At 40.3% G+C, this 19344-nt stretch overlaps 1 protein-coding gene across 8 annotated transcripts in view; it reads left to right on the top strand.

The window, feature by feature from the left end:
• BTRC (beta-transducin repeat containing E3 ubiquitin protein ligase) overlaps window positions 1–19344 on the top strand; it is a 171391-nt gene extending 152047 nt beyond the window's left edge. For 4 of the 8 annotated variants that reach the window (XM_026493928.3, XM_026493925.3, XM_057308817.1 and 1 more), the window contains 6 exons: window positions 38–156; window positions 2049–2298; window positions 2804–2922; window positions 4406–4516; window positions 5873–5951; window positions 12510–12699. In XM_026493928.3, the coding sequence (XP_026349713.1) occupies window positions 38–156; window positions 2049–2298; window positions 2804–2922; window positions 4406–4516; window positions 5873–5951; window positions 12510–12671 (840 nt within the window). In that variant the 3' untranslated portion in view covers window positions 12672–12699. Of the gene's footprint in view, window positions 1–37; window positions 157–2048; window positions 2299–2803; window positions 2923–4405; window positions 4517–5872; window positions 5952–12509 lie in introns of all 8 variants that reach the window. The other 4 variants (XM_057308816.1, XM_057308815.1, XM_026493923.4 and 1 more) reach the window with 3 other exon arrangements.

The following is a 19344-nucleotide window of genomic DNA, read 5'->3' as shown; positions in this document are numbered from 1 at the left end:
ATCACATTGATCAAAAGAATCTTGTTTGCCATCCTAGATCTGGGATAAAAGCACGTTGGAATGCAAGCGAATTCTCACAGGCCACACGGGTTCTGTCCTGTGTCTCCAGTATGATGAGAGGGTGATCATAACTGGATCATCGGATTCCACAGTCAGGTAGAAAATTACAAATAATCTTTCTAACTCTGGAAAATCAGATCTGCTCCGTTCTTTGTCATAGATAGTAATTTTGTATATAGCTGCATGAACACAGTTCTGAAACTTCATAACTAAAGAAGAATAAACCATTAGCTCTCCACATCATTGTGTCCACCTAGAAACCTTGATTTAGGGGCACCTGGGTGGCTCAGTCGTTGGGCATCTGCCTTCAGCTCAGGGTGTGATCCTGGCGTTCTGGGATCGAGCCCCACATCGGGCTCCTCCAATGGGAGCCTGCTTCTTCCTCTCCCACTCCCCCTGCTTGTGTTCCCTCTCTTACTGGCTGTTTCTTTCTCTGTCAAATAAATAAATAAAATTTTAAAAAAAGTAAAAAAAAAAAAGAAACCTTGATTTAGGAATGATTAAGGCAAGTTTACATTTTTGAACACTGAAGAAACTACATACTCTGTTTTAATTTGGGGGAATCATCCATTATAGAAACTTGGTAAACCTTGCATTCTTTACAAAAACCAGCTCACAGAGGAATGATGTGAATGGAATAAAGCCTCCTTTCAGGTGGTTTTAACTGTGGTATAGACATGCATTATCTCCCTTAAAATGTGTACAGGTGAGCAGTGCTCTCTCTTTGCCAGCCCCTCCCCTGCTATCCCTGCAGTTTTTAATTGCAAGCTTTACTCAGGGAGGGGCCTTCAATTTCCAGAGGCGTTAGTGATTTGATGACACAGCCATTATGCTGCTGGAGTCCAGTGTAGCTTGAGTTCTGGGTACCAGCAGCACTGCTGGAAACCTCTGTTAGGAGTTTTGCCTTAAGCTAAAGGGTTTAGCAAACATAATGCATCAAAAGTAACTTTAAAAAAAAAATAGAAAAAAAGGCAGTTAACTGCATTGTTAGATTCTCTGAAGTTAAATGTTTACCATTAGAAATTATCCTCTGTGAATAGAAAAGGCTGTTCCTGTTTCTTGTGTTTTGACTTAAAGGCACAGCAAACGCAGTTCTTATAGTTATCGACTTTTAACATTTATTGATGCCGTGGAGTGCCTCAAGGAAGCTAAAACATTGTAGAGACTAACATCATTTATAGGATAAGGGACAAAATTATTTTCTAAAAGATGGGCTTAAATTGGAAAGGGAAGTAAAGTGTGTTTTGAAAATCCAAGTAAATATACAAAAATAGAGTAATCAAAGTTAAATATACCATCACACAGAATTCTCAAGCTATCCAAGTGTCCCACACTCTGCTGCTGTAAGTCCCCATTTACAATGGGATGGCTATTCTTGATCTCTGCCCCCATTCAAGGCACAGAAATAGGGCCTTAGACTTAGAGTGTAGTTCATCTTGTGCCTGGCCTGTATGGTGAGATCGAAGATCCAGGGTTATTAGGCTCAAATCCATAGTACTAAGTCAGTCTGTTACAGAAGCTTCTTGGCCTGCGTCAGTTCTATTTACTGAGGGCTACCCGTGGGACACCAATGCTACTGTTATTGGTCAGATTCCTACTTTAAAATGTATCTCATTAAAGGTATCAGATTGAATGTCAGAAGTTTTATAATAATCTTGAAGTCTGGGCCCAGTTAGGTGATGGTGGTTGCATCCTCATTCCTACTCCCCATAACTCACCTAGATTTCAAGTAGTGTGTCTTAAGGATTTCACACTGGCAACACCCTCTCCCTTGCTTTTCCTGCTCTCCTAGTCCAACCCTCTATCTACTTCCCCATGGTCCATCAGAACTCTTCACCTCAGCTCAGCCTCAAAGCTGCTAGAGAGTAAAGTGTAATACTGATTATGAAAATGGGGTGGGATGGGTGGGGAATGTGGTACTCAAACAGGATTATAAGCAGGAGCACCATCAAAACCTCAGATAACCTTTTTAATGTTGTTTGTTCCAGGGTGTGGGATGTAAATACAGGTGAAATGCTAAACACGTTGATTCATCATTGTGAAGCAGTTCTGCACTTGCGTTTCAATAATGGCATGATGGTGACGTGCTCCAAAGACCGTTCCATTGCTGTATGGGATATGGCCTCCCCAACTGACATCACCCTCCGGAGGGTGCTAGTCGGACATCGAGCTGCTGTCAATGTTGTAGACTTCGATGACAAGTACATCGTTTCTGCATCTGGAGATAGGACTATAAAGGTAATGAGGCATTTTCAGTAAGTCCCCAACTGAGAGTAAGGAAGTTCATGTGAAAATCCGATCAAAGGAAATTTCATATTTAAACGTCAGTGTAGAGTAATTTAATATTTAATTCAAACACTAGTCTATGTGTAAAAAGGCAACAAGTGAGACAAGCCATGTGAAAATCTTAATTAGGTATCTTGTTCCTGTAAATAATGGTGAGGATGAGAAGGGCAGGGGTAAATTTAGCTTCAAGAAAATCTGTCTGCAAACCAGATTAACCCCATAAGAGTAAATCAATTTGAGGAATTCTCCTGTGATAGCAGCCAGCAATAAATTAGTCTTTTGTTATTGGGAATTAAACTTGTCCTTTTTTTTCCCCTCTCCTTGATTTGGTTTGGTTTGAGAAATTGACTTCCCCCTATTGGCTCAGTGCTATTTTCTGCTTCCCCAAGACTCCAGTTGCCATAGATCTTACAAGTAAAAGCACCAAATCAACTGCCAGATGCTATTTCTGTTTCAGGTATGGAACACAAGTACTTGTGAATTTGTAAGGACCTTAAATGGACACAAACGCGGCATTGCCTGTTTGCAGTACAGAGACAGGCTGGTCGTGAGTGGCTCGTCTGACAACACTATCAGGTGAGCAGCAGGTGCTCTTACCCGGAAGGGATCACTGTTACCCTGTCATTCATTGTAAGCACACAGATCAAACAGATCTTCGAGTGTGTTATGTTTATAATAAAATGTTTTTTCTTTTCCTTTTTTTTTTTAAAAGATTTTTAAGTAATCTCTACCCCCATCATGGGGCTCCAACTTACAACCCCGAGATCAAGAGTCATACGCTCCTCCGACTGAGCCAGCCAGGCTTCCCAAATGTTTTTCCTTTCTGTAGCTTCTTATAGGTCAAAAGTTTGCCAAAAAAAAAAAAAAAAAGAAAGAAAGAAAAAGAAAAGAAAAGTTTGCCCCAAGCAGAAAGAAAGCACAGCAAAGCCTTTTGTTGATGTGTTTCCTTCCTGTAATAGTTTCATTACCAGATAGACCTGTTTTAAAGGTACTGCTTGAATGAGGAAGTGGACAAGAGTGATAAGTAGGTGGAGGTTGAAGGCCCTCCTCTTTAAATTCCTCCTGTGTACAGTTGAAAAGTGCTAATAAATAGCCAACGGCCTTTTCTCTCCACCAGTGTTCTTAAAAAAAAGAAAGAAAGAAAGAAAGATTTGTTTCCCTACTAGAAATTGTGCACTTTTGTTTTCTTCACATTACATAATTATCCAGGGAGTTACCAGTCTTTGAAATCATGAAGAGCCCACAGATTGAAGTACTTTTCGGTGTTTTCCCTTCACAAAGATGAATGACGGAGATATGAATAGAATTTGGAAGATTTATCAATCCTTTCCCTTCCTTCAAAAAGTACTAAGAGGATGAAAAGGCCACTTAATAAACAACCGATCTATTATTATATATAAGGAAATTGTCATTTCATTTGGATTGGTCTGAAAGCATGCAGTTTTTAAGATTTTATTTTTTTAAGTAATCTCTGTACCCAACATGGGGCTCACAAACTCACAACCCTGAGATCAAGGGTCTCAAGCTCTTCTGACTGAGCCAGCCACCCATTTTTTTAAGTTAGTATATAAACATTTTTGAGAACTTGCTTTTTGTTTCCATTATAGAGAAAGATTGTCCTGCACAGTGGGTGAAAACAGAGTGTCCTTAGTAACAGAGGTGGACATGCTTTGTGAGGGCAGGATATAACTGGCACTCTGCTTCTCGTTCTTATTGGTGATATCAGGAAGCATTACTTTTCTTGGCTTGGTCATTTCCTTCACAGGCAACTGGGTACATTGAATTCATCCTTTTTATACCTTGGAGACCCAGGTTACAGATTATATAAAGCATTGTGCTTTGAAAATATATACTTCATTTGAACTTCAATCATATATTTTTCTGCCTGAGTATACAGCAGAAAGGAAATAAGTTACATTGAAGGCAATACATTCTTGTATGAATGTTGATTGATTTTATTTTTGTGGATTTTTTGAAGACATGCGAAGTATATTATTATAACATGCCAAGCTTTGAAAAGAATACATGAAAATTCACTTGACTCAATTTTCTCTTCCAGATTATGGGATATAGAATGTGGTGCGTGTTTACGAGTATTAGAAGGCCATGAGGAACTGGTGCGCTGTATTCGATTTGATAACAAGAGGATAGTCAGTGGGGCCTATGATGGGTGAGTTTGCTAGCAGGGTTTAAAAAAAAGTGTACATCTTGATCCCTCCTCCCTGAGGATGTTAAATACAGTATTTCCCTGACTCTAAAAGATTATGGATTTCACAGAAAGGATCTGATACAATATTTCTTGTGTCTAATCTATGTGTTCACCTCTCCTTTGTTTACTTTTCTACAATGTTCTTCTCAATCATTTATTTGCACTTGTTTGCTCATGATTTTCATTAACATTTTAGTTATTTGGTTATACCTTTGTCTGTTTTACCCTATAAAGCAAAGAACTGGGAAAACCCAGTATATAAGGATATGTGTGTAAAATAATGACTTATTAATAAAACAGAAATATTGGAGGCAGTATTTTTGGGGCATAGTGTGGTAGGCTCTTGAATTTGGATCTCTCTGAGTAATTCCTGAAAGTGTAACTTTCTTGTCTTCACTTCTCCTAGCATTTCAGTGACAACAAGTTTAGTAATCTTTATTTTCTTTGGTCTAATTTCCAGTGGTTTTAAAATCCATTCATATTGTGAATGAATCCCGTGTCTAGGGCTGCTAAACACATAGTAAACTCGTACAAAAGTGTACAAATGGGGAGTTGAAGACTGTAATTCACATACTGACAGCTTTTTAAACATCAGAAACTACAACATTACCTTAATTTAGGAGCTAGCTGTAGTAATGAAGACAGCTCCCGCAGCAGGAATAGACCACTTCCTCGACTTTGAGCCAGCCATCACTCTTCTACCAGTGGGAAATTGTTCAGGGTGTGAGGACATTCCAGCTACGTTATATTTTCTCATTGCCCTGGTTTTGATCGGTTCCCACCTTTCTTGGATTTTGTCTGTTACTTACTTTGAGGAGACGTGACCCTATGTTTGATTTTTAGAAGAGCTAAACTTCTCTTATTTAAATCAAAATATGAGAATGTGCTTATATAAACTCCATAGTTCTTCAGTGGGCTCCAGGCCTCTGGTACATGTTACCTGGGCCATTCTTAGAATTGACCAGAAAGAAGTGACCTCTTATATCATTAAGAGGTCTAATGTATCAGATGTCTTCCTGGTCCCAAAGTGTGGTGTAACTTTACCATTCACTATCTTCAGCTTGGTTAAAGCTAACCTATTTCTCGTTTTTAGGTTAAACCTGTACATTTTCCCCTGTTAAGACCAATAACCTCTACCCAAGAATGAATGCAAGAACCAAGTCTCCAAAACAAAAAAGTTTTTATATATTCCTGTGAGCTGCATTTATCATATAAATCACATTCACCATACATATTTATTGCCATGACATTTTGCTATTCTTGTGGTCCCTTAATTTTGCTTTTAATTAAGGTTTTTGTCCCCTTTTTGATCTTTAGAAAAATTAAAGTGTGGGATCTTGTAGCTGCTCTGGACCCCCGTGCTCCTGCAGGGACTCTCTGTCTACGGACCCTTGTGGTAAGAGCCTCATTGTTAAGAGGGGGTTAGGGAACAGGAAGGAGAAGAAATTAAACATTGATGTGCTGTGGAATACAGATCTGGATGTGGTAGTTAGAAGCTCACAAAACCTACTACTAAGTGGAAAGGCAACCAATACATGACAATAAAATATGTTTATATAGCGCCTTTCATCCAAAAGTGCTTTAGAGACTATATATGGAGAGGAACGTGGCAGCTGTTTAACAGCTGCACAGCAACTCTACACCATGGTTTAGTACAGGAAGTGAATAAGAATTCTGTATCCACCAGAAACGGTAGGGGGTACTTAGGGAAAGAGAACATAATTACTCAAATTGGAACCTGTCCAGAAGCTGAGGACCTGCACACCTGTGCCTGCAAAAAGTGCCGTGGGAGTGTGTGTGAGCCCCCGGTCAGCCCCTACCCAGCTCTGCAGCCTATCCAAGGCTTGCTGCCTCCAGCACCGTGAATCCCGGCTCTTTTATTCCTCATATACCCCCTTGCCGTGAACATCTTGACATTTGAGGAAAGAAGTGACTCAAAAGGAGGAAAGTCACCTTTGAAAGCACTAAATTCTTTATCATGGTGTTCACCAAACGCCCGGATGAGAAAATGGCCTAAGGTTAAAAGCTGCTGCCATTCGAAAAAGAAGATGAGGTGGGGCACCAGGGAGCACAACTCAGGAAAAAGATGAGAGCTAGCATTTGAAGCCCAGTGCTCTGAATCCTAACTCTCAACATTTGGTGGTCTCTGCTCCAAGAGAAGAGAGAGAGAGGTGGGGGGAGAGAGAGAGAGAGATTTCTTTGTCTTCCTTGTTGAATTTAAAGCTCATTCTTGCAACACCAGACCTGCTTTACCTGCATGTTTCACACATGTTTTTTAAAATGTGTACTTTCATTCATTTACAATTAATCTAAGTGAGGTATAATTTAAATGCAGCAAAATCTACCCTTTTTCAGTGTATTTATTCTGAATTTTGCAGTGTGTAAACACCTCAATCGAGATCTAGAACATTTCCATCACCCCAAAAGTGATGCCCTTCGTACCAGTCCCCTCTTCCCCCACCCCTAGCAACTATTCATCTGATTTCTTCCCAATGCTTTTGCTATCTTATGAATGTCCTATAAAGTAAATCATATAGTGTGTAGCTTTTTGCATTTGGCTTTTTTCACTTCAGTTGAGATTCATTCATGTTGTTGCCTGCGTTCATACTTTGTTCTTTTGTATTGCTGAGTAGTATTCCATTGTGTGGGTGAGCCAGTTTGTTTATTTGCTCACCAGTTGAAGGAAATTTGGAATGCTTCCAGTTTGGGGTGATGCTGAAAACATCCCCTTAACAGATTTTTGTGTATACATATTGTTTTCCTTCCTCTTAGGTAAATACCTAGGAGTGCAATTTCTGGATCCTATGATAAGTGTGTGTTTAAATTTAAAAGAAACTACCCAGCCATTTCCCAAAGTGGCATTTTGGGAGTTCACAAATGCAAACCATTGTCCCATTTTTCCATTTCCCACATCCTTGATAGCACTCGGCATTGTCAGTTTTTAAGAAGCATAGCCATCTGGGTGGGTGTGTAGTGGTTGTAGTTTTAATTTGCATTTCTGTGATAATTAATGGTATAGAACATCTTTTTATTTGCTTTTCTTTTATGAAATGTCTGTTCAAATCTTGTCCTCATTTATTTATTGAGTTGTCTTAATAAGTTTTAAAAACCGACTTATTGAGATAAAATCGACATACAATATAGAGGACATATTCAAAGTGTACAACTCAATAGATTTTGATATGTGTATATACCAGTGAAACCATCTACTTCAACCAAGATAATGAACATATCTTCATGCCCACTCTGTAATCTCTCCTTCCCATCCCACCCCCTTCCTGCTACTCCAGTCCCCAGGCAGCCTATTGATCTGCTTTCTGTCAATATTGATTAGGTTGCATTTTCTTTTATAAATGGAATCATACAGTACGTCATTTACTCTTTTTTTGTCTGTCTCTTTTCACTAAGCATAATTATTTTGAGATTCAACCATGTTGTTGATTTATATCAGTAGTTCATTTCTTTTTAAAAAATGCTGAGCAGGTACTCCATTGAATGGTTATACCATAATTTATCCTTTTGCCAGTTGATGAAAATTTGGGTTGTTTCCAATTTGGGGCTATTATGAATAAAGTTTTTATAAACGTTTGTGTACAATAAGATGAACATATGCTTTCATTTCTCTGGGGTAGTTCATAGGAGCAGAATAGTAAAGTCATATGTTAAGTGTATTATGTTTCATATTCTTAGAAACTGCCAAACTGTTTTCCAAAGCAGTTGTATCATGTGATAGTGCATGAGAGTTCCAGTTACTCCACGTCCTCACTAATACTTACTACAGTCTCTTTGAGTCATTCTAGTAGTATGTCATGGCATCTCATTGTGATTTTAGTCTGCGTATACCTAATGTTAATAATGTTCAGCATCTTCTCATGCGTTTATTTGCCATCTGTGTATCTACTTTGGTGAAGTATCTGTTTGAATCTTTTGCTAATTTTTTTTAATTGGCTGTGTTTCTTATTGAGTTTTAAGATTTCTTCTACATATTCAGGATAATACAAGTCCTTTTTAAGATAGGTGATTCACAAATATATTCTCCCAGTCCATGTTTTGTTTTTCATTCTTTAAAGAGTACCTTTTGGAAATTCTTCATTTTTGTTAAGTCCAGTGTATCAACTTTTTCAATTACGGATTGTGTCATTTTACAGTTATATCTAAAAAAAATCTTTACCTAATCCAAAGTTGCAAAGATCTTCCCCTGTATTTTCTTCTAGAATTTTTATAGTTTTAGGCTTTACATTTTGGTCTATGACTCATTTTGAGTCCATTTTTATAGATGGTACAGGTATGGATCAAAGTTCATATGGGTATCCAATTATTCCAGCACTGTTTATTCAAAAGATTCTCCTTTTTCCTCAGAATTACCTTTGCAGCTTTGTCAAAAATCAATTGACTATATTATGTGGGTCTACTTTTGGACCTATTCAGTTCCATTGATCTTTTTGTCTGTCATGATGCCAGTATCATACTTTCTTGGTTACTGCAGCTTTTTATTAACTCTTGAAGTGTAAGTCCTTCAGCTTTGTTCCTTTTCAAAGTTTTTTGAGTCCTTTGAATTTTCATGTGAATTTTAGAATCTTTTGCCACTTTTAACAACCAAAAAAAAAAAAAAAAAGATGAGATTTTCCCTGGGATTGTGATGGCTCTAGATAAGTTTGGAGAGAATTAACTTCTTAACAACTGTCTTCTGGTCCATGAACACAGTATCTCTCTCCATTTGTTTAGGTCTTTAAATTTCTCAACAATGTTTTGTAGCTTTCAGTGTAAAGGTCTGACACATCTTTTTTCATATTTATCCCTGAGTATTTCATATTTTTAGTGCTATTGTAAATGGTATTTTAATTTTGGGGGTATTTAAAATTCTCAATTTCTGAATTGTGCATTACAAACATATAGAAATACTGTTACTTCTTTTGCAATGTGTGTACCTTTCATTTCTCTTTCTTGTTTTATTGTACTAAGACCTTCTGTACAATGTTCAAAAGAATTGGTTAGATTGGATGTCCTTATCTTGGGGAAAAGACAATTGGTCTTTCACCATTTTGTATATACATATATAGAGATATATGTTAGCTGTAGGTTTTTTGTTGGTACCCATTATCGGGGATTAGGAAGTTTCTTTGCATTCCTAGATTGCTGAGAGTTTTTATTAGGAATGGATTTTGTTAACTGCTCTTATGTGCATCCAGATGTTAAACCCAATTTTATATCACTATGGATCCCATGAACATTAAAAGGATAGTAATCAAGGAATACTATGAACAACTCTATGCTCCCAAATTTGATAACCTAGATGAAATGGATCAGTTCCTTGAAAGATATAATCTTCTACAACTCACATAGGAAGAAATAGACAATCTGAATGGGCCAATACCTATTAAAAAAATTGAATCAGTAACTAATAACTTTACAAAACAGAAAGCACCAGGCCCAGATGGGTTCACTGGTGAATTCTACCAAACGTTTAAGGAAGAAATTATACCAATTCTTCAGAATCTTTTACAGAAGATATAAACAGAGTGAATACTTCCTAAATGAGGCCAGCATTACCCTCATACCAAAAGCAAACAGAGGTATTACAAGAGAAGTACAGATCAGTATGTCTCATGAACACAGGTGCTAATCTATGAGCTCATTTACTTCTTGTAAAGAATGTAAAATGGTGCAACCTCTATGGAAAGCAGTTTGGGGTTTCTCAAAATATTAAAGATAGAGTTACCATAGGATCCAGCACCCTCACTTCTGAGTATATATCCAAGAGAATTGAAAGAAGGATCTCAAAGTGGTATTTGCGTACCCATATTCCTATCAATGTTATTCACAGTAGCCAAGAGGTAGAAGCAACCCAAGTGTTCATCAACAGATGAATGAATGAACAAAATGTGGTATATATGTACAATAGACTATTACTCAGCCTTAAGAGGAAAGGAAATACGGTCACATGCTCCAACTTGAGGATAATACTTGAGGACATTACTTTAAGTGAAATAAGCCAGTCACAAAAGACAAATACTCTATTATTCCACTTACGTGAAGTATCTACAGTGGTCAAACCCAGAAAGTAAAATGGTTGTTGCCAGAGGTTGGGGGAGAGAGAAATAGGGAGCTGTTGTTCAATGGGTATAGAATTTTAGTTTTGCAAGATGAAAAAGTTCTGGAGATTGTACAAGTGTGAATGTACTTAATACTGAACTGTACATTTAACAGTGGATAAGATGGTAAATTTTATGTGGTTTTTACCATAATACAAATTAAAACATTTTTAAAAATAAGGTAATAGGCAAACACAATTATGAGTTTATTAGGTAGGATTTTTTGGTAATATTTTAAACACTTCGCTTAAAATCTAAGTGTAGTTTTGTCACCGTCCTTATATTTAGTGATTTCACAATAAAGAAAATTTCCATACATATTTAAAAAGTAGCAATATGCCAGGAAAATGAAGTAATTCTTTAAAAAATTCTCATCGAAATATTAGCTTATTGAATCCAACAATGTATAATACATATATGTATGTGTGTGTATGTGTATGTGTGTAGACACACACACACACCATGACCAAGTGGTATTTATTCCTGATATACAGAACTGGTTTAATATTCAAAAATTCAACTGTTTAATCCATCACAAAAAGCTAAAGAAGAAAAATCACATTGTTATATCAGTACATGCAGAAAAGGCATTTGGCAAAATCCAATGTCCATTCATGGTAAAAATTCTTAACAAGATAGGCATAGTGGGGGAACTTCCTCAACTTCAGAAAGAAAAATACAAATGGAAACTCCAGTAACATCCCAAAATGTCTAAAATTAAAGAGTGATAGTATCAGTTTGTTGGTGAAGATGTGGAGCAACTGGAACTCTGATGCATTGCTGGTGGGAATATAAATTGGCACAACTTTTATAAAACTGAAAAGAATTAAAACTGTTTCCCTGTACATGCTAAAGCTAACCATGTACCTACTCTGTGGCCCTGCAGCTCTGCTAGGTGAAATGAGAGCATATGTCCTTCAAAAAACATGGACATAAATGTTGCTCATAGCAGCTTTATTAAGTAGCCAAAACTACAGTCAACCCATATGTCCACCACAGGAGAAAAGATAAAATGTAGTGTGTTCATACAATGGAATGGCAACCAGTAATTTTAGAAAAGAATGTTGCATGCAGTAACGAAGAGGCATCTTGCACTATTGAGTAAGAGAAACCAGGCACAAAAGAATACATGCTCTGTGAGTGTATTTATATGAAATTCCGGAACAGAAAAAATGAATTGATGAAAACATTGGGGTGAAGGTAGTATTGAGAAATAAGGAGCATGAGAGCACTTTCCAGGATGATAGAAATATTCCACATGGTCATCAAGGTGGTAGTTACTGCTAGTGTGCACTAGAGCAGGCTTGTTGTACCTGCTGGTGAGAGACAGTTGTCAAATTTTCATGAGTTTTACAAGCTGGTTGACCTCACATGGATAGTTTGAAATTAGCCACTGTAGGAATTTATACACCATAAAAATATGTGAATGCTTTTACAAATTGGGGAGAATTAGTTGATAAACATTTACCAGCACACCTCGTGTTACTGCTCATCAATCCCTGGCCTCTGATTGTAGAAGAATCCAACAGATACAGAAAGAAGATAAAGCCAGGGAGGTACTGAGGAATGTTCTCATTCGGCCTAAACCAAGGAGAGTTAGCAGTGAGAAACTACCATATTCTTTGACATGTCTCAGTTCTAGTGAATATAACTTCGATTGTACAAAAATCAGCTGCCCAGTATTTGACTTTTTCCATTCTGCCTTTAACCCAAATTGCTTTTTCTCTGTGTTCTTGAAATAGCTAAATATTAGAGGTTATCATCATACACATAGTCTTTCCATAGACTTCTTTTGACATGTTGCTGAATTTGTGTCCTTTCGATTTTGAGTAGTTCAAAAGTTTTTATTTCTGCTGCTTTAGGAGCATTCTGGAAGAGTTTTCCGACTCCAGTTTGATGAATTCCAGATTGTCAGTAGTTCACATGATGACACAATCCTCATCTGGGACTTCCTAAACGATCCAGCTGCCCAAGCTGAACCCCCCCGCTCCCCTTCTCGAACATACACCTATATCTCCAGATAAATAATCATACAGTGACCTCATACTTGCCCAGGTATGAAAAAGAATTGTGTACATAGCACTGTGGGTAGGAGATGGAATATTGGCTGTTGCTAGCTCATGGAGCCTTCTCATACCCTTTATCTCTCCAAATTCCTGTAAAGCAGGTGAAGCAACAACATGAGACAGGGCTGGGGCTGCACACTGAACACTGTCTTTCATCAAGGTAGCTAGCCTCAGTTCTAGATGATTCTTGATCTAGATTTAGATGATCCTTGTGTAGTAGAATGAAGAATTTCTGTCCCAATTATCTAATAGGATTGTTAAGAAAATAAAATGAGATTTGGATCGGTTTCAAAAGTAAGAGTTAGCCATAAGGCCCGTGACTTTGTAGTTCTCAAATCAAACCAGTTCCTATAACAGAGACCCTTTAAACCAAGTAAATAATGTGTGAATAGGAAATTTCTTGACATCTCTTGGCTGACTTCTCACGGCTCTGCCTTGTCCATGTCATTGGATTATGAATCATGGCTTTTTTATCCTCCTCCCCACTCCCCACCTCCGAAAAGACCTTGAAAGTAGCTCTGGAGTTGTGACAACTCCGTGTATTCTCCCACTCAAGTCTCCAGCCTCCCTCTGAGGCAGGAGAACATCCTACGTTTCGTCTTTATCTATGTGATGGTATACTCAGATCACACCAGTGTCAAGCAGTTCAGAGCCATTAATTAGGTTATCATTGGGTTGGGGAAGATGCACTGCTGGGGAATGTTGCTGTCATTGTGATTTCTTATTTCCCACACTTACCTTGGTTCTATAGCAGAAGTACCGATTTAGTACCCTTTTCTGCACATCTTTTTGTAGTGGTTCTAAGTGGGGGGATCTGTGCCCTGCTGGACTCACTTCAGTGCTCACTGTTCTCACGGAGGACACACTATTTCCCATCCCTCAGCCAGGTCGCACAGGCAGGCTCAGGTGAGAATCCTAGATGTGTGCCCCAGGGCAAGCAACTTCCAGAGCCTTGGTTTCTTTATTAGTAAGATGGGTTGCAATCCCTACCTCGCAGAGCTGGTATTGATTGTATTGAAATGTCATATGTAAAATTCTTAGTGCTCAGCACAGTGCCTAGCACAGAACAAACCCTCAGTAAAAAGTGGTCATTGTTAGTCATACTGTAATCGTCATGTACCTATCCCCTCCTTTTGCCAGAATTTTCTCTTCATTAGATTATTATGGCATTTTGCCATTTTTAATCTTCCTGGCTCTCTGATTGTTTATGTCTCCTTTCTCCTCTCACCCCTGAAACATAGACATCCCCTAAGAGTGTGTGTTGGACTTTTTTTCCTTATCAAAGCTTCCTGTTGGGCTGCTTTTTCTCTTCCCGAGGCCTCAGCTCTCGTCTCAATGTAGACGACCCTCAAATTTGTATCTCTGGTCCCAACCTGTCTCTTAATCTCCAGGCCACATTACCAACCACCACCTACATACACATCTGTCCTTGAAGTTACGAGGAGTGTGTCTGGTGCACAGTTCTAACAGTCAGACTTTCCCCTCACCTACTCTGCCAGGGCCCTCCAGCCAAGTGGCCAGACAGCTTCACCCAGCTGCCCCACTTCTGCGGGTGGCACAACTGTGCTTCTGGCCACTCAGGGCCAGAACCTCACCATTACAGGGAGCAGGTGAGATCTTGATGATATACCCACCACAGTCACTCTTAATCTCAAGGCGTCAGAGCCACTCTGTATGAGTGCTGCGGCCCGGAGCATGTCCGAGAGCCCCACCATGTCCCCAGGCAGGCTGTGTAGCCCTTGACAGAAGCTCCTGCTTGGCATGGGCAGAGAGCAGGTGTTAGGAAGGACCTCTGAGCCTTTCTCCCAATTGACAGCTAAGTTAATATTCTTCTCCTCTTAGAGCAAGTGAGAAATGCAGGGGAAGGGACTAATGACTCTGTGCTCTGTTTTCACACAGGACTCATTAAAGTTGCGGTATTTAACATATCTGCCAATACCAGGATGAGCAACAACAGTAACAATCAAACTACTGCCCACTCCCCGGACTAGCCGAGGAACGGGGCTTTGAGACTCCTGTTGGGACACAGTTGGTCTGCAGTCGACCCAGGATGGTCTACTCAGCACAGCTGACTGCTTCCGTGCTGCTATCAGAAGATGTCTTTTATCTTTTGTGAATGATTGGAACTTTTAAACCTTACCTCCCCTCCCCTCCTTTCCTCTCCGCACCTGTTTTTCCTCATTTGGTTCCAGACAAAGATGACTTATAAATATATTTAGCGTTTTTGCCAGAATTTCTCTTGCTTTGCCATTAAGCAGAAGAACTAGTTTCCCTATATAGCCTTCTGGGAGACCAACTTCTAGGGGACAGGGGGTACAGCTTCAAGCCAGACAGCACCCAGTTTCTCCCTGTGAACTCCAGGAATGCCCAGCACCTGGCAGGATCAGCCCAGCCCCACTGTGCTTAGAAGACAGCTGTCTATATGGCCTTTGGGGCAAGAAAGAAAGAAAACAAAAATACACACTGGAAGACCTGAGCCTCTTTCCTCTCATCTCTTTCTGTTTCTGTCCCTCTTCTCCTTTCCCCTACTCTCCTTCAACCTGTTTCTCTGCGGCACCTGAGAAGAAAGTATGAAAAGAGGTTCTCAGTTAACATGAGGCAAATCAGCGAGAAAATGCCAGCCACACTTGGAAGAGCTAAATGCTGTTCGGTGAAAATTTCAAACCCAGGCTTTTGCTGCAAGTGACCCTGTGTGGCAGCAGTGGGTACTTAGAAGGTACTCTCATCATATTTGCAACTCTTCTCTCTCTCCTTCTAACAACACCCCCCCCTCCAAAAAAGGTGGGGGCGGGGACAGAAATTGCCTGGGCTCCGTCAATGGCCGCATCTTTTCTGGACTCAGCAGTCTCCTCGATTCCATGTAGAGTGTGGAAAGGAGTTGCTGATTGCATTTCCTCTCATTAACAATTAGATGTGTAATAAAAAGCATTGTACTTCATCTTAAATCGCTGGTAAGGCTCAGCCTAAAGAAAGGTTTGAAATGGCCAGAGCCAGTCGCGGGCTGCATTCTGCATAATGGTTCACATCTCTGATTTGCTCATCAGGGTGTGTGGGCACCCAGCACCTGTGTCTTTGCCAAGACCACGATCAGAGTAGCTGAAGAGGTAGTCAGAGGTACAAGTGGATTTCTTTCTCATTTAGAACAGTAAATATCATCTCTCAGAAAGCAAGCTAATCATCTCAACCCTGCACTGCGGAACCTTCCTCCTGCTTTTCCCAAACCCAGTGTTTACAAAAGGGCAAAGCTGCCAGAAAGAGGATCGCGTGAAGTTTGGCACACAGGGTTTACTAATGGGGCAGAAACTGCCGTCTCTTTCCTTTTCTTCCTCCTCCGGCCTTATCTAACTCTTCACTCTCCACAGCCAATGAAAGTTCTCTGAAGTTGGCAAGCAACATAAACAAATGGACCTCAGCAAGGGCCAGGCCAACCTGGCCACTTAAAAGGCAGCCGTATGAGTGTTGGGCAGGGCGCATGCGCCACCCCAACTTGGGAACACAGGGAATACTACCAGCATGTGCCCAGCTTGTTTCCCAGGGGAGGCCCAGGGGCTGCACCAGCCCTCTGTGTGGTGTGGGCACACCCATCACAGGTCCAAGGCCACGCTGCAGTCTCTAATTTCCCTTGGAAGCTGAGCAGTCAGGCCTGTTATTTCTGTTCCGAAGCAAAGCAGTTGAGTCAAAGAAAGCCCCTTTTTAACCAGCTGCTGTAAAAACATCAGAATGGAATCCAGTTACAAATGACCTCAAAGCCAGACCACCTTTAGTTCAGCAAGGGGGAGAGGGAGAGAAAGCCATCTTGCCCTTCCCTTCTGACCTGAGGGAATGTTTTTGTTATGTATTGAGAGGCAAGTTATGCATATGCGTTTTTCCTTTCCGGCTTCAGGAGTGCTTCTAAGCTTTTGGTTCCAGGTTATATTCAGAAACTATTTCCCAGTGTAATATGTCATTGCCTGGGAAATAGTTTCTGAGTATTAATTAATTAATTAATTAATTCCCTTCCCAACCACCCAAATGCTACAGAGAAATGTTTTCTATTTAGCTGTCATCAGAGTTCCTTGTCTCTTGTGTTGACTATTTTTGGCTTTTTGATTGGTTAAGGATTTTGCTACAGGTGAGACAGAGGGCCATCACCTGAGTAACAACACAGGTCAGGCATTAAAGAGGCATGGATTGCGAGCTGTTTGAAAATATTGTCCAATAGCCATAACTTTACTAGCCCTTCTGTTATATGCTGCTATTTAAAAGTGGGAGCTGTTGAATATTCATTGGTGCCCGGGGTTTTGCTCTCCCATCTAGTTTCAGTTGAAGGTAGATTATTTCTCAGATTGTTTTGGAGCTTGTCCATTACATCATAAATAAGATCAAGGGTGGACCCTGCAGTCTGGAGCCGTTAGCTCCATCAAGCATGTTCTCCAGTTGTCCTTTGCTGCTGATGGAAATGGGAATGAAGTTAAGTGGTCTGAAAAACTGAGTCAGTCGCATTTCTCAGCTCTGGGGGTCATTTACCAGTTCATTGTAGAAGAAATAATCAGGTAAGTAGAAGTTCATTTCCAGAGAAGGTAAACCCCACTTACCATCTCTGCATGATTTCGGTGGGAATTGATTATCACTAATCCCCAACTGGGCTGGAATAAATGTAAAGTTTGACCTTTTTAAAAAAGAAAAGAGAAACAAAGAAAGTCTCAATACATTGAAAGGAATGGTAGAAAAAGAGCCGAGGGAGTCTCTTGGCTCTGAAATGGCATGTCTCCATTGTAGATTAGTCTCTTCTCACTAAAATTCGGTGTGCCCCTGAAAGAGGTGTTTCTTAAAGATGGGAGGGGGCCCCTTCAAAGGTGGGCACACAAGGAGCGTGGGCATGCACCCGCGCCTGCCCCCGGGAGCTCTCTGGGCACGCGGGAGCTCTCCAGTCACACCGGGGCTGTTTGGACACAGCCAGCATGCCTCCTGCACGTGTGTGTGTTTTCACTGCTGAGAACATCCTTTTCCTTTCTTATGTGCAGCTTGAAAGTGGACATGAATTGTGAATGGAGGCCTTTTACACTTTTCCCTTGGCAAAATTTTTTCTGGTGACTCTTCACCAGAAACTTCAGAGACAGGACTCTCTGGAACTGTATTGACAAGTAATAAAGTCTGGCCCTCATAACTTGTTTCTGAACTGGAAAAAAAAAACCCTGGGACCCCTAAATCATTCTGTTTTCTGCTTGAGTAAGAAAAATCCTTTCTATTTTTCTTTCGTAAAGTCACAAGCTGAAGAGAAGAAAATATGCACTCTTCTCGTCTGCCGTCTCCTGGTACCCATTGGTGGGAACAGCTGTGGTTGGTCTACTCCTTACTTAGCACTTGATTGTATGTGGAAACCAAGGGCTTGGGATGGAGGGGGGGTGGGGATTTTGGAAATAGGGTGGTTTTTTTCTTTTCTAGAAGTAGATTAGATACCTTGGTCTTGTTGACCTTTTTGGCATCTTCCATTTATGTTAGATGATAATACGTTCCTGCCTGAAGTGCGAGGAGTCCAACCCAGGATAGTGTAGGCGTGAGAGCCTAGGCTGCAGGCTTAATTCAGGAGGAATCCAAAGGTACTTCCTGGTGGGAAAAGAGATGCTTAGATACCCACCACCTGTGACCATCTCGCTCTTTGATGATCAGGTTTACCATATGACTTTAATCCACATTTGTGATCTTCCCAGTTGGATGAGCTGAACAGACTTTCCAAGAGCTGGAGAACATGAAAGGGTGCCCTTGCTTCTCCTTGCCTTCCTCTTTTCCCTCCTAGAGTAGCTCTCACTTGTAACCAGCACACCCAAAGCCTGCAGGCTGAGTTCATCTCCCTGAGCTTCAGCCACATAGCTGATCACTGGCAGACCAGAGCTCCTTACTTTACCATTGGCTCAGCATAATCAGTGCCAGAAAGATAGCCATCTCTTGGGTACTAAAGCTGATTTTTGCTTCTGCTGTTTTTATCTGTGGTTCATTTGTGACTTTAGAATACTTGGAACTGAGGAAGGAAACCAAAAGAGCACAATTATGGCTGCCTGATTTCCCATGGAACTTAATGCATTGGTATCTGGAAACCTCTTCTGTTGGAAGTTGTGTACCTATGATCTAAAATTTCCTGGAGGCATATGACCTCTGAAACATGTGCTCTCCAGCCCACCCCGCTCTCTCAGCTGGTGGTTGGCTGTGTGTGTATTTAAGGATCAGTGTGGTAAATGGCATTATAAAGTGTCCCTTTCCCTCTATCCCTTTCTCTTCTTGGACACTGAAGGAAAAGACCAACAAGGAGGGTTAGACCTTTGGGTACCAATGAAACTAACACCTTCCCAAATCAGTGATCACCCAAGCCCACCCAGACTGTTGTGAGGAATGTTTGCTGGACTCCAGCTATGGGGCAGGCCTGGCAACAAGTGTGAGCCTCCCTGAGAGCTTTCAGTTGGCTCAGCCCTCTGTTCTCTAGACTCTTTTAAGTACTGACTGCTTTGACTTCTGTGGTTATGTTATCGTGATGTGTAGTCAAGGTACCAATATGTTCACAACCTAGGATCATGGTAAAATAGTGTGTTCTGGTTTTTTTTTTTTTTTAACTGTTCAGAAAAAAGTAACTTAAATTACAAATATAAGATTAAAGTGA

This window comes from Ursus arctos, unplaced genomic scaffold (assembly GCF_023065955.2).
Source record: "Ursus arctos isolate Adak ecotype North America unplaced genomic scaffold, UrsArc2.0 scaffold_7, whole genome shotgun sequence".
NCBI classification, from domain to species: Eukaryota; Metazoa; Chordata; class Mammalia; order Carnivora; family Ursidae; genus Ursus; species Ursus arctos.
This window is presented reverse-complemented; position numbering and strand designations above follow the sequence as displayed.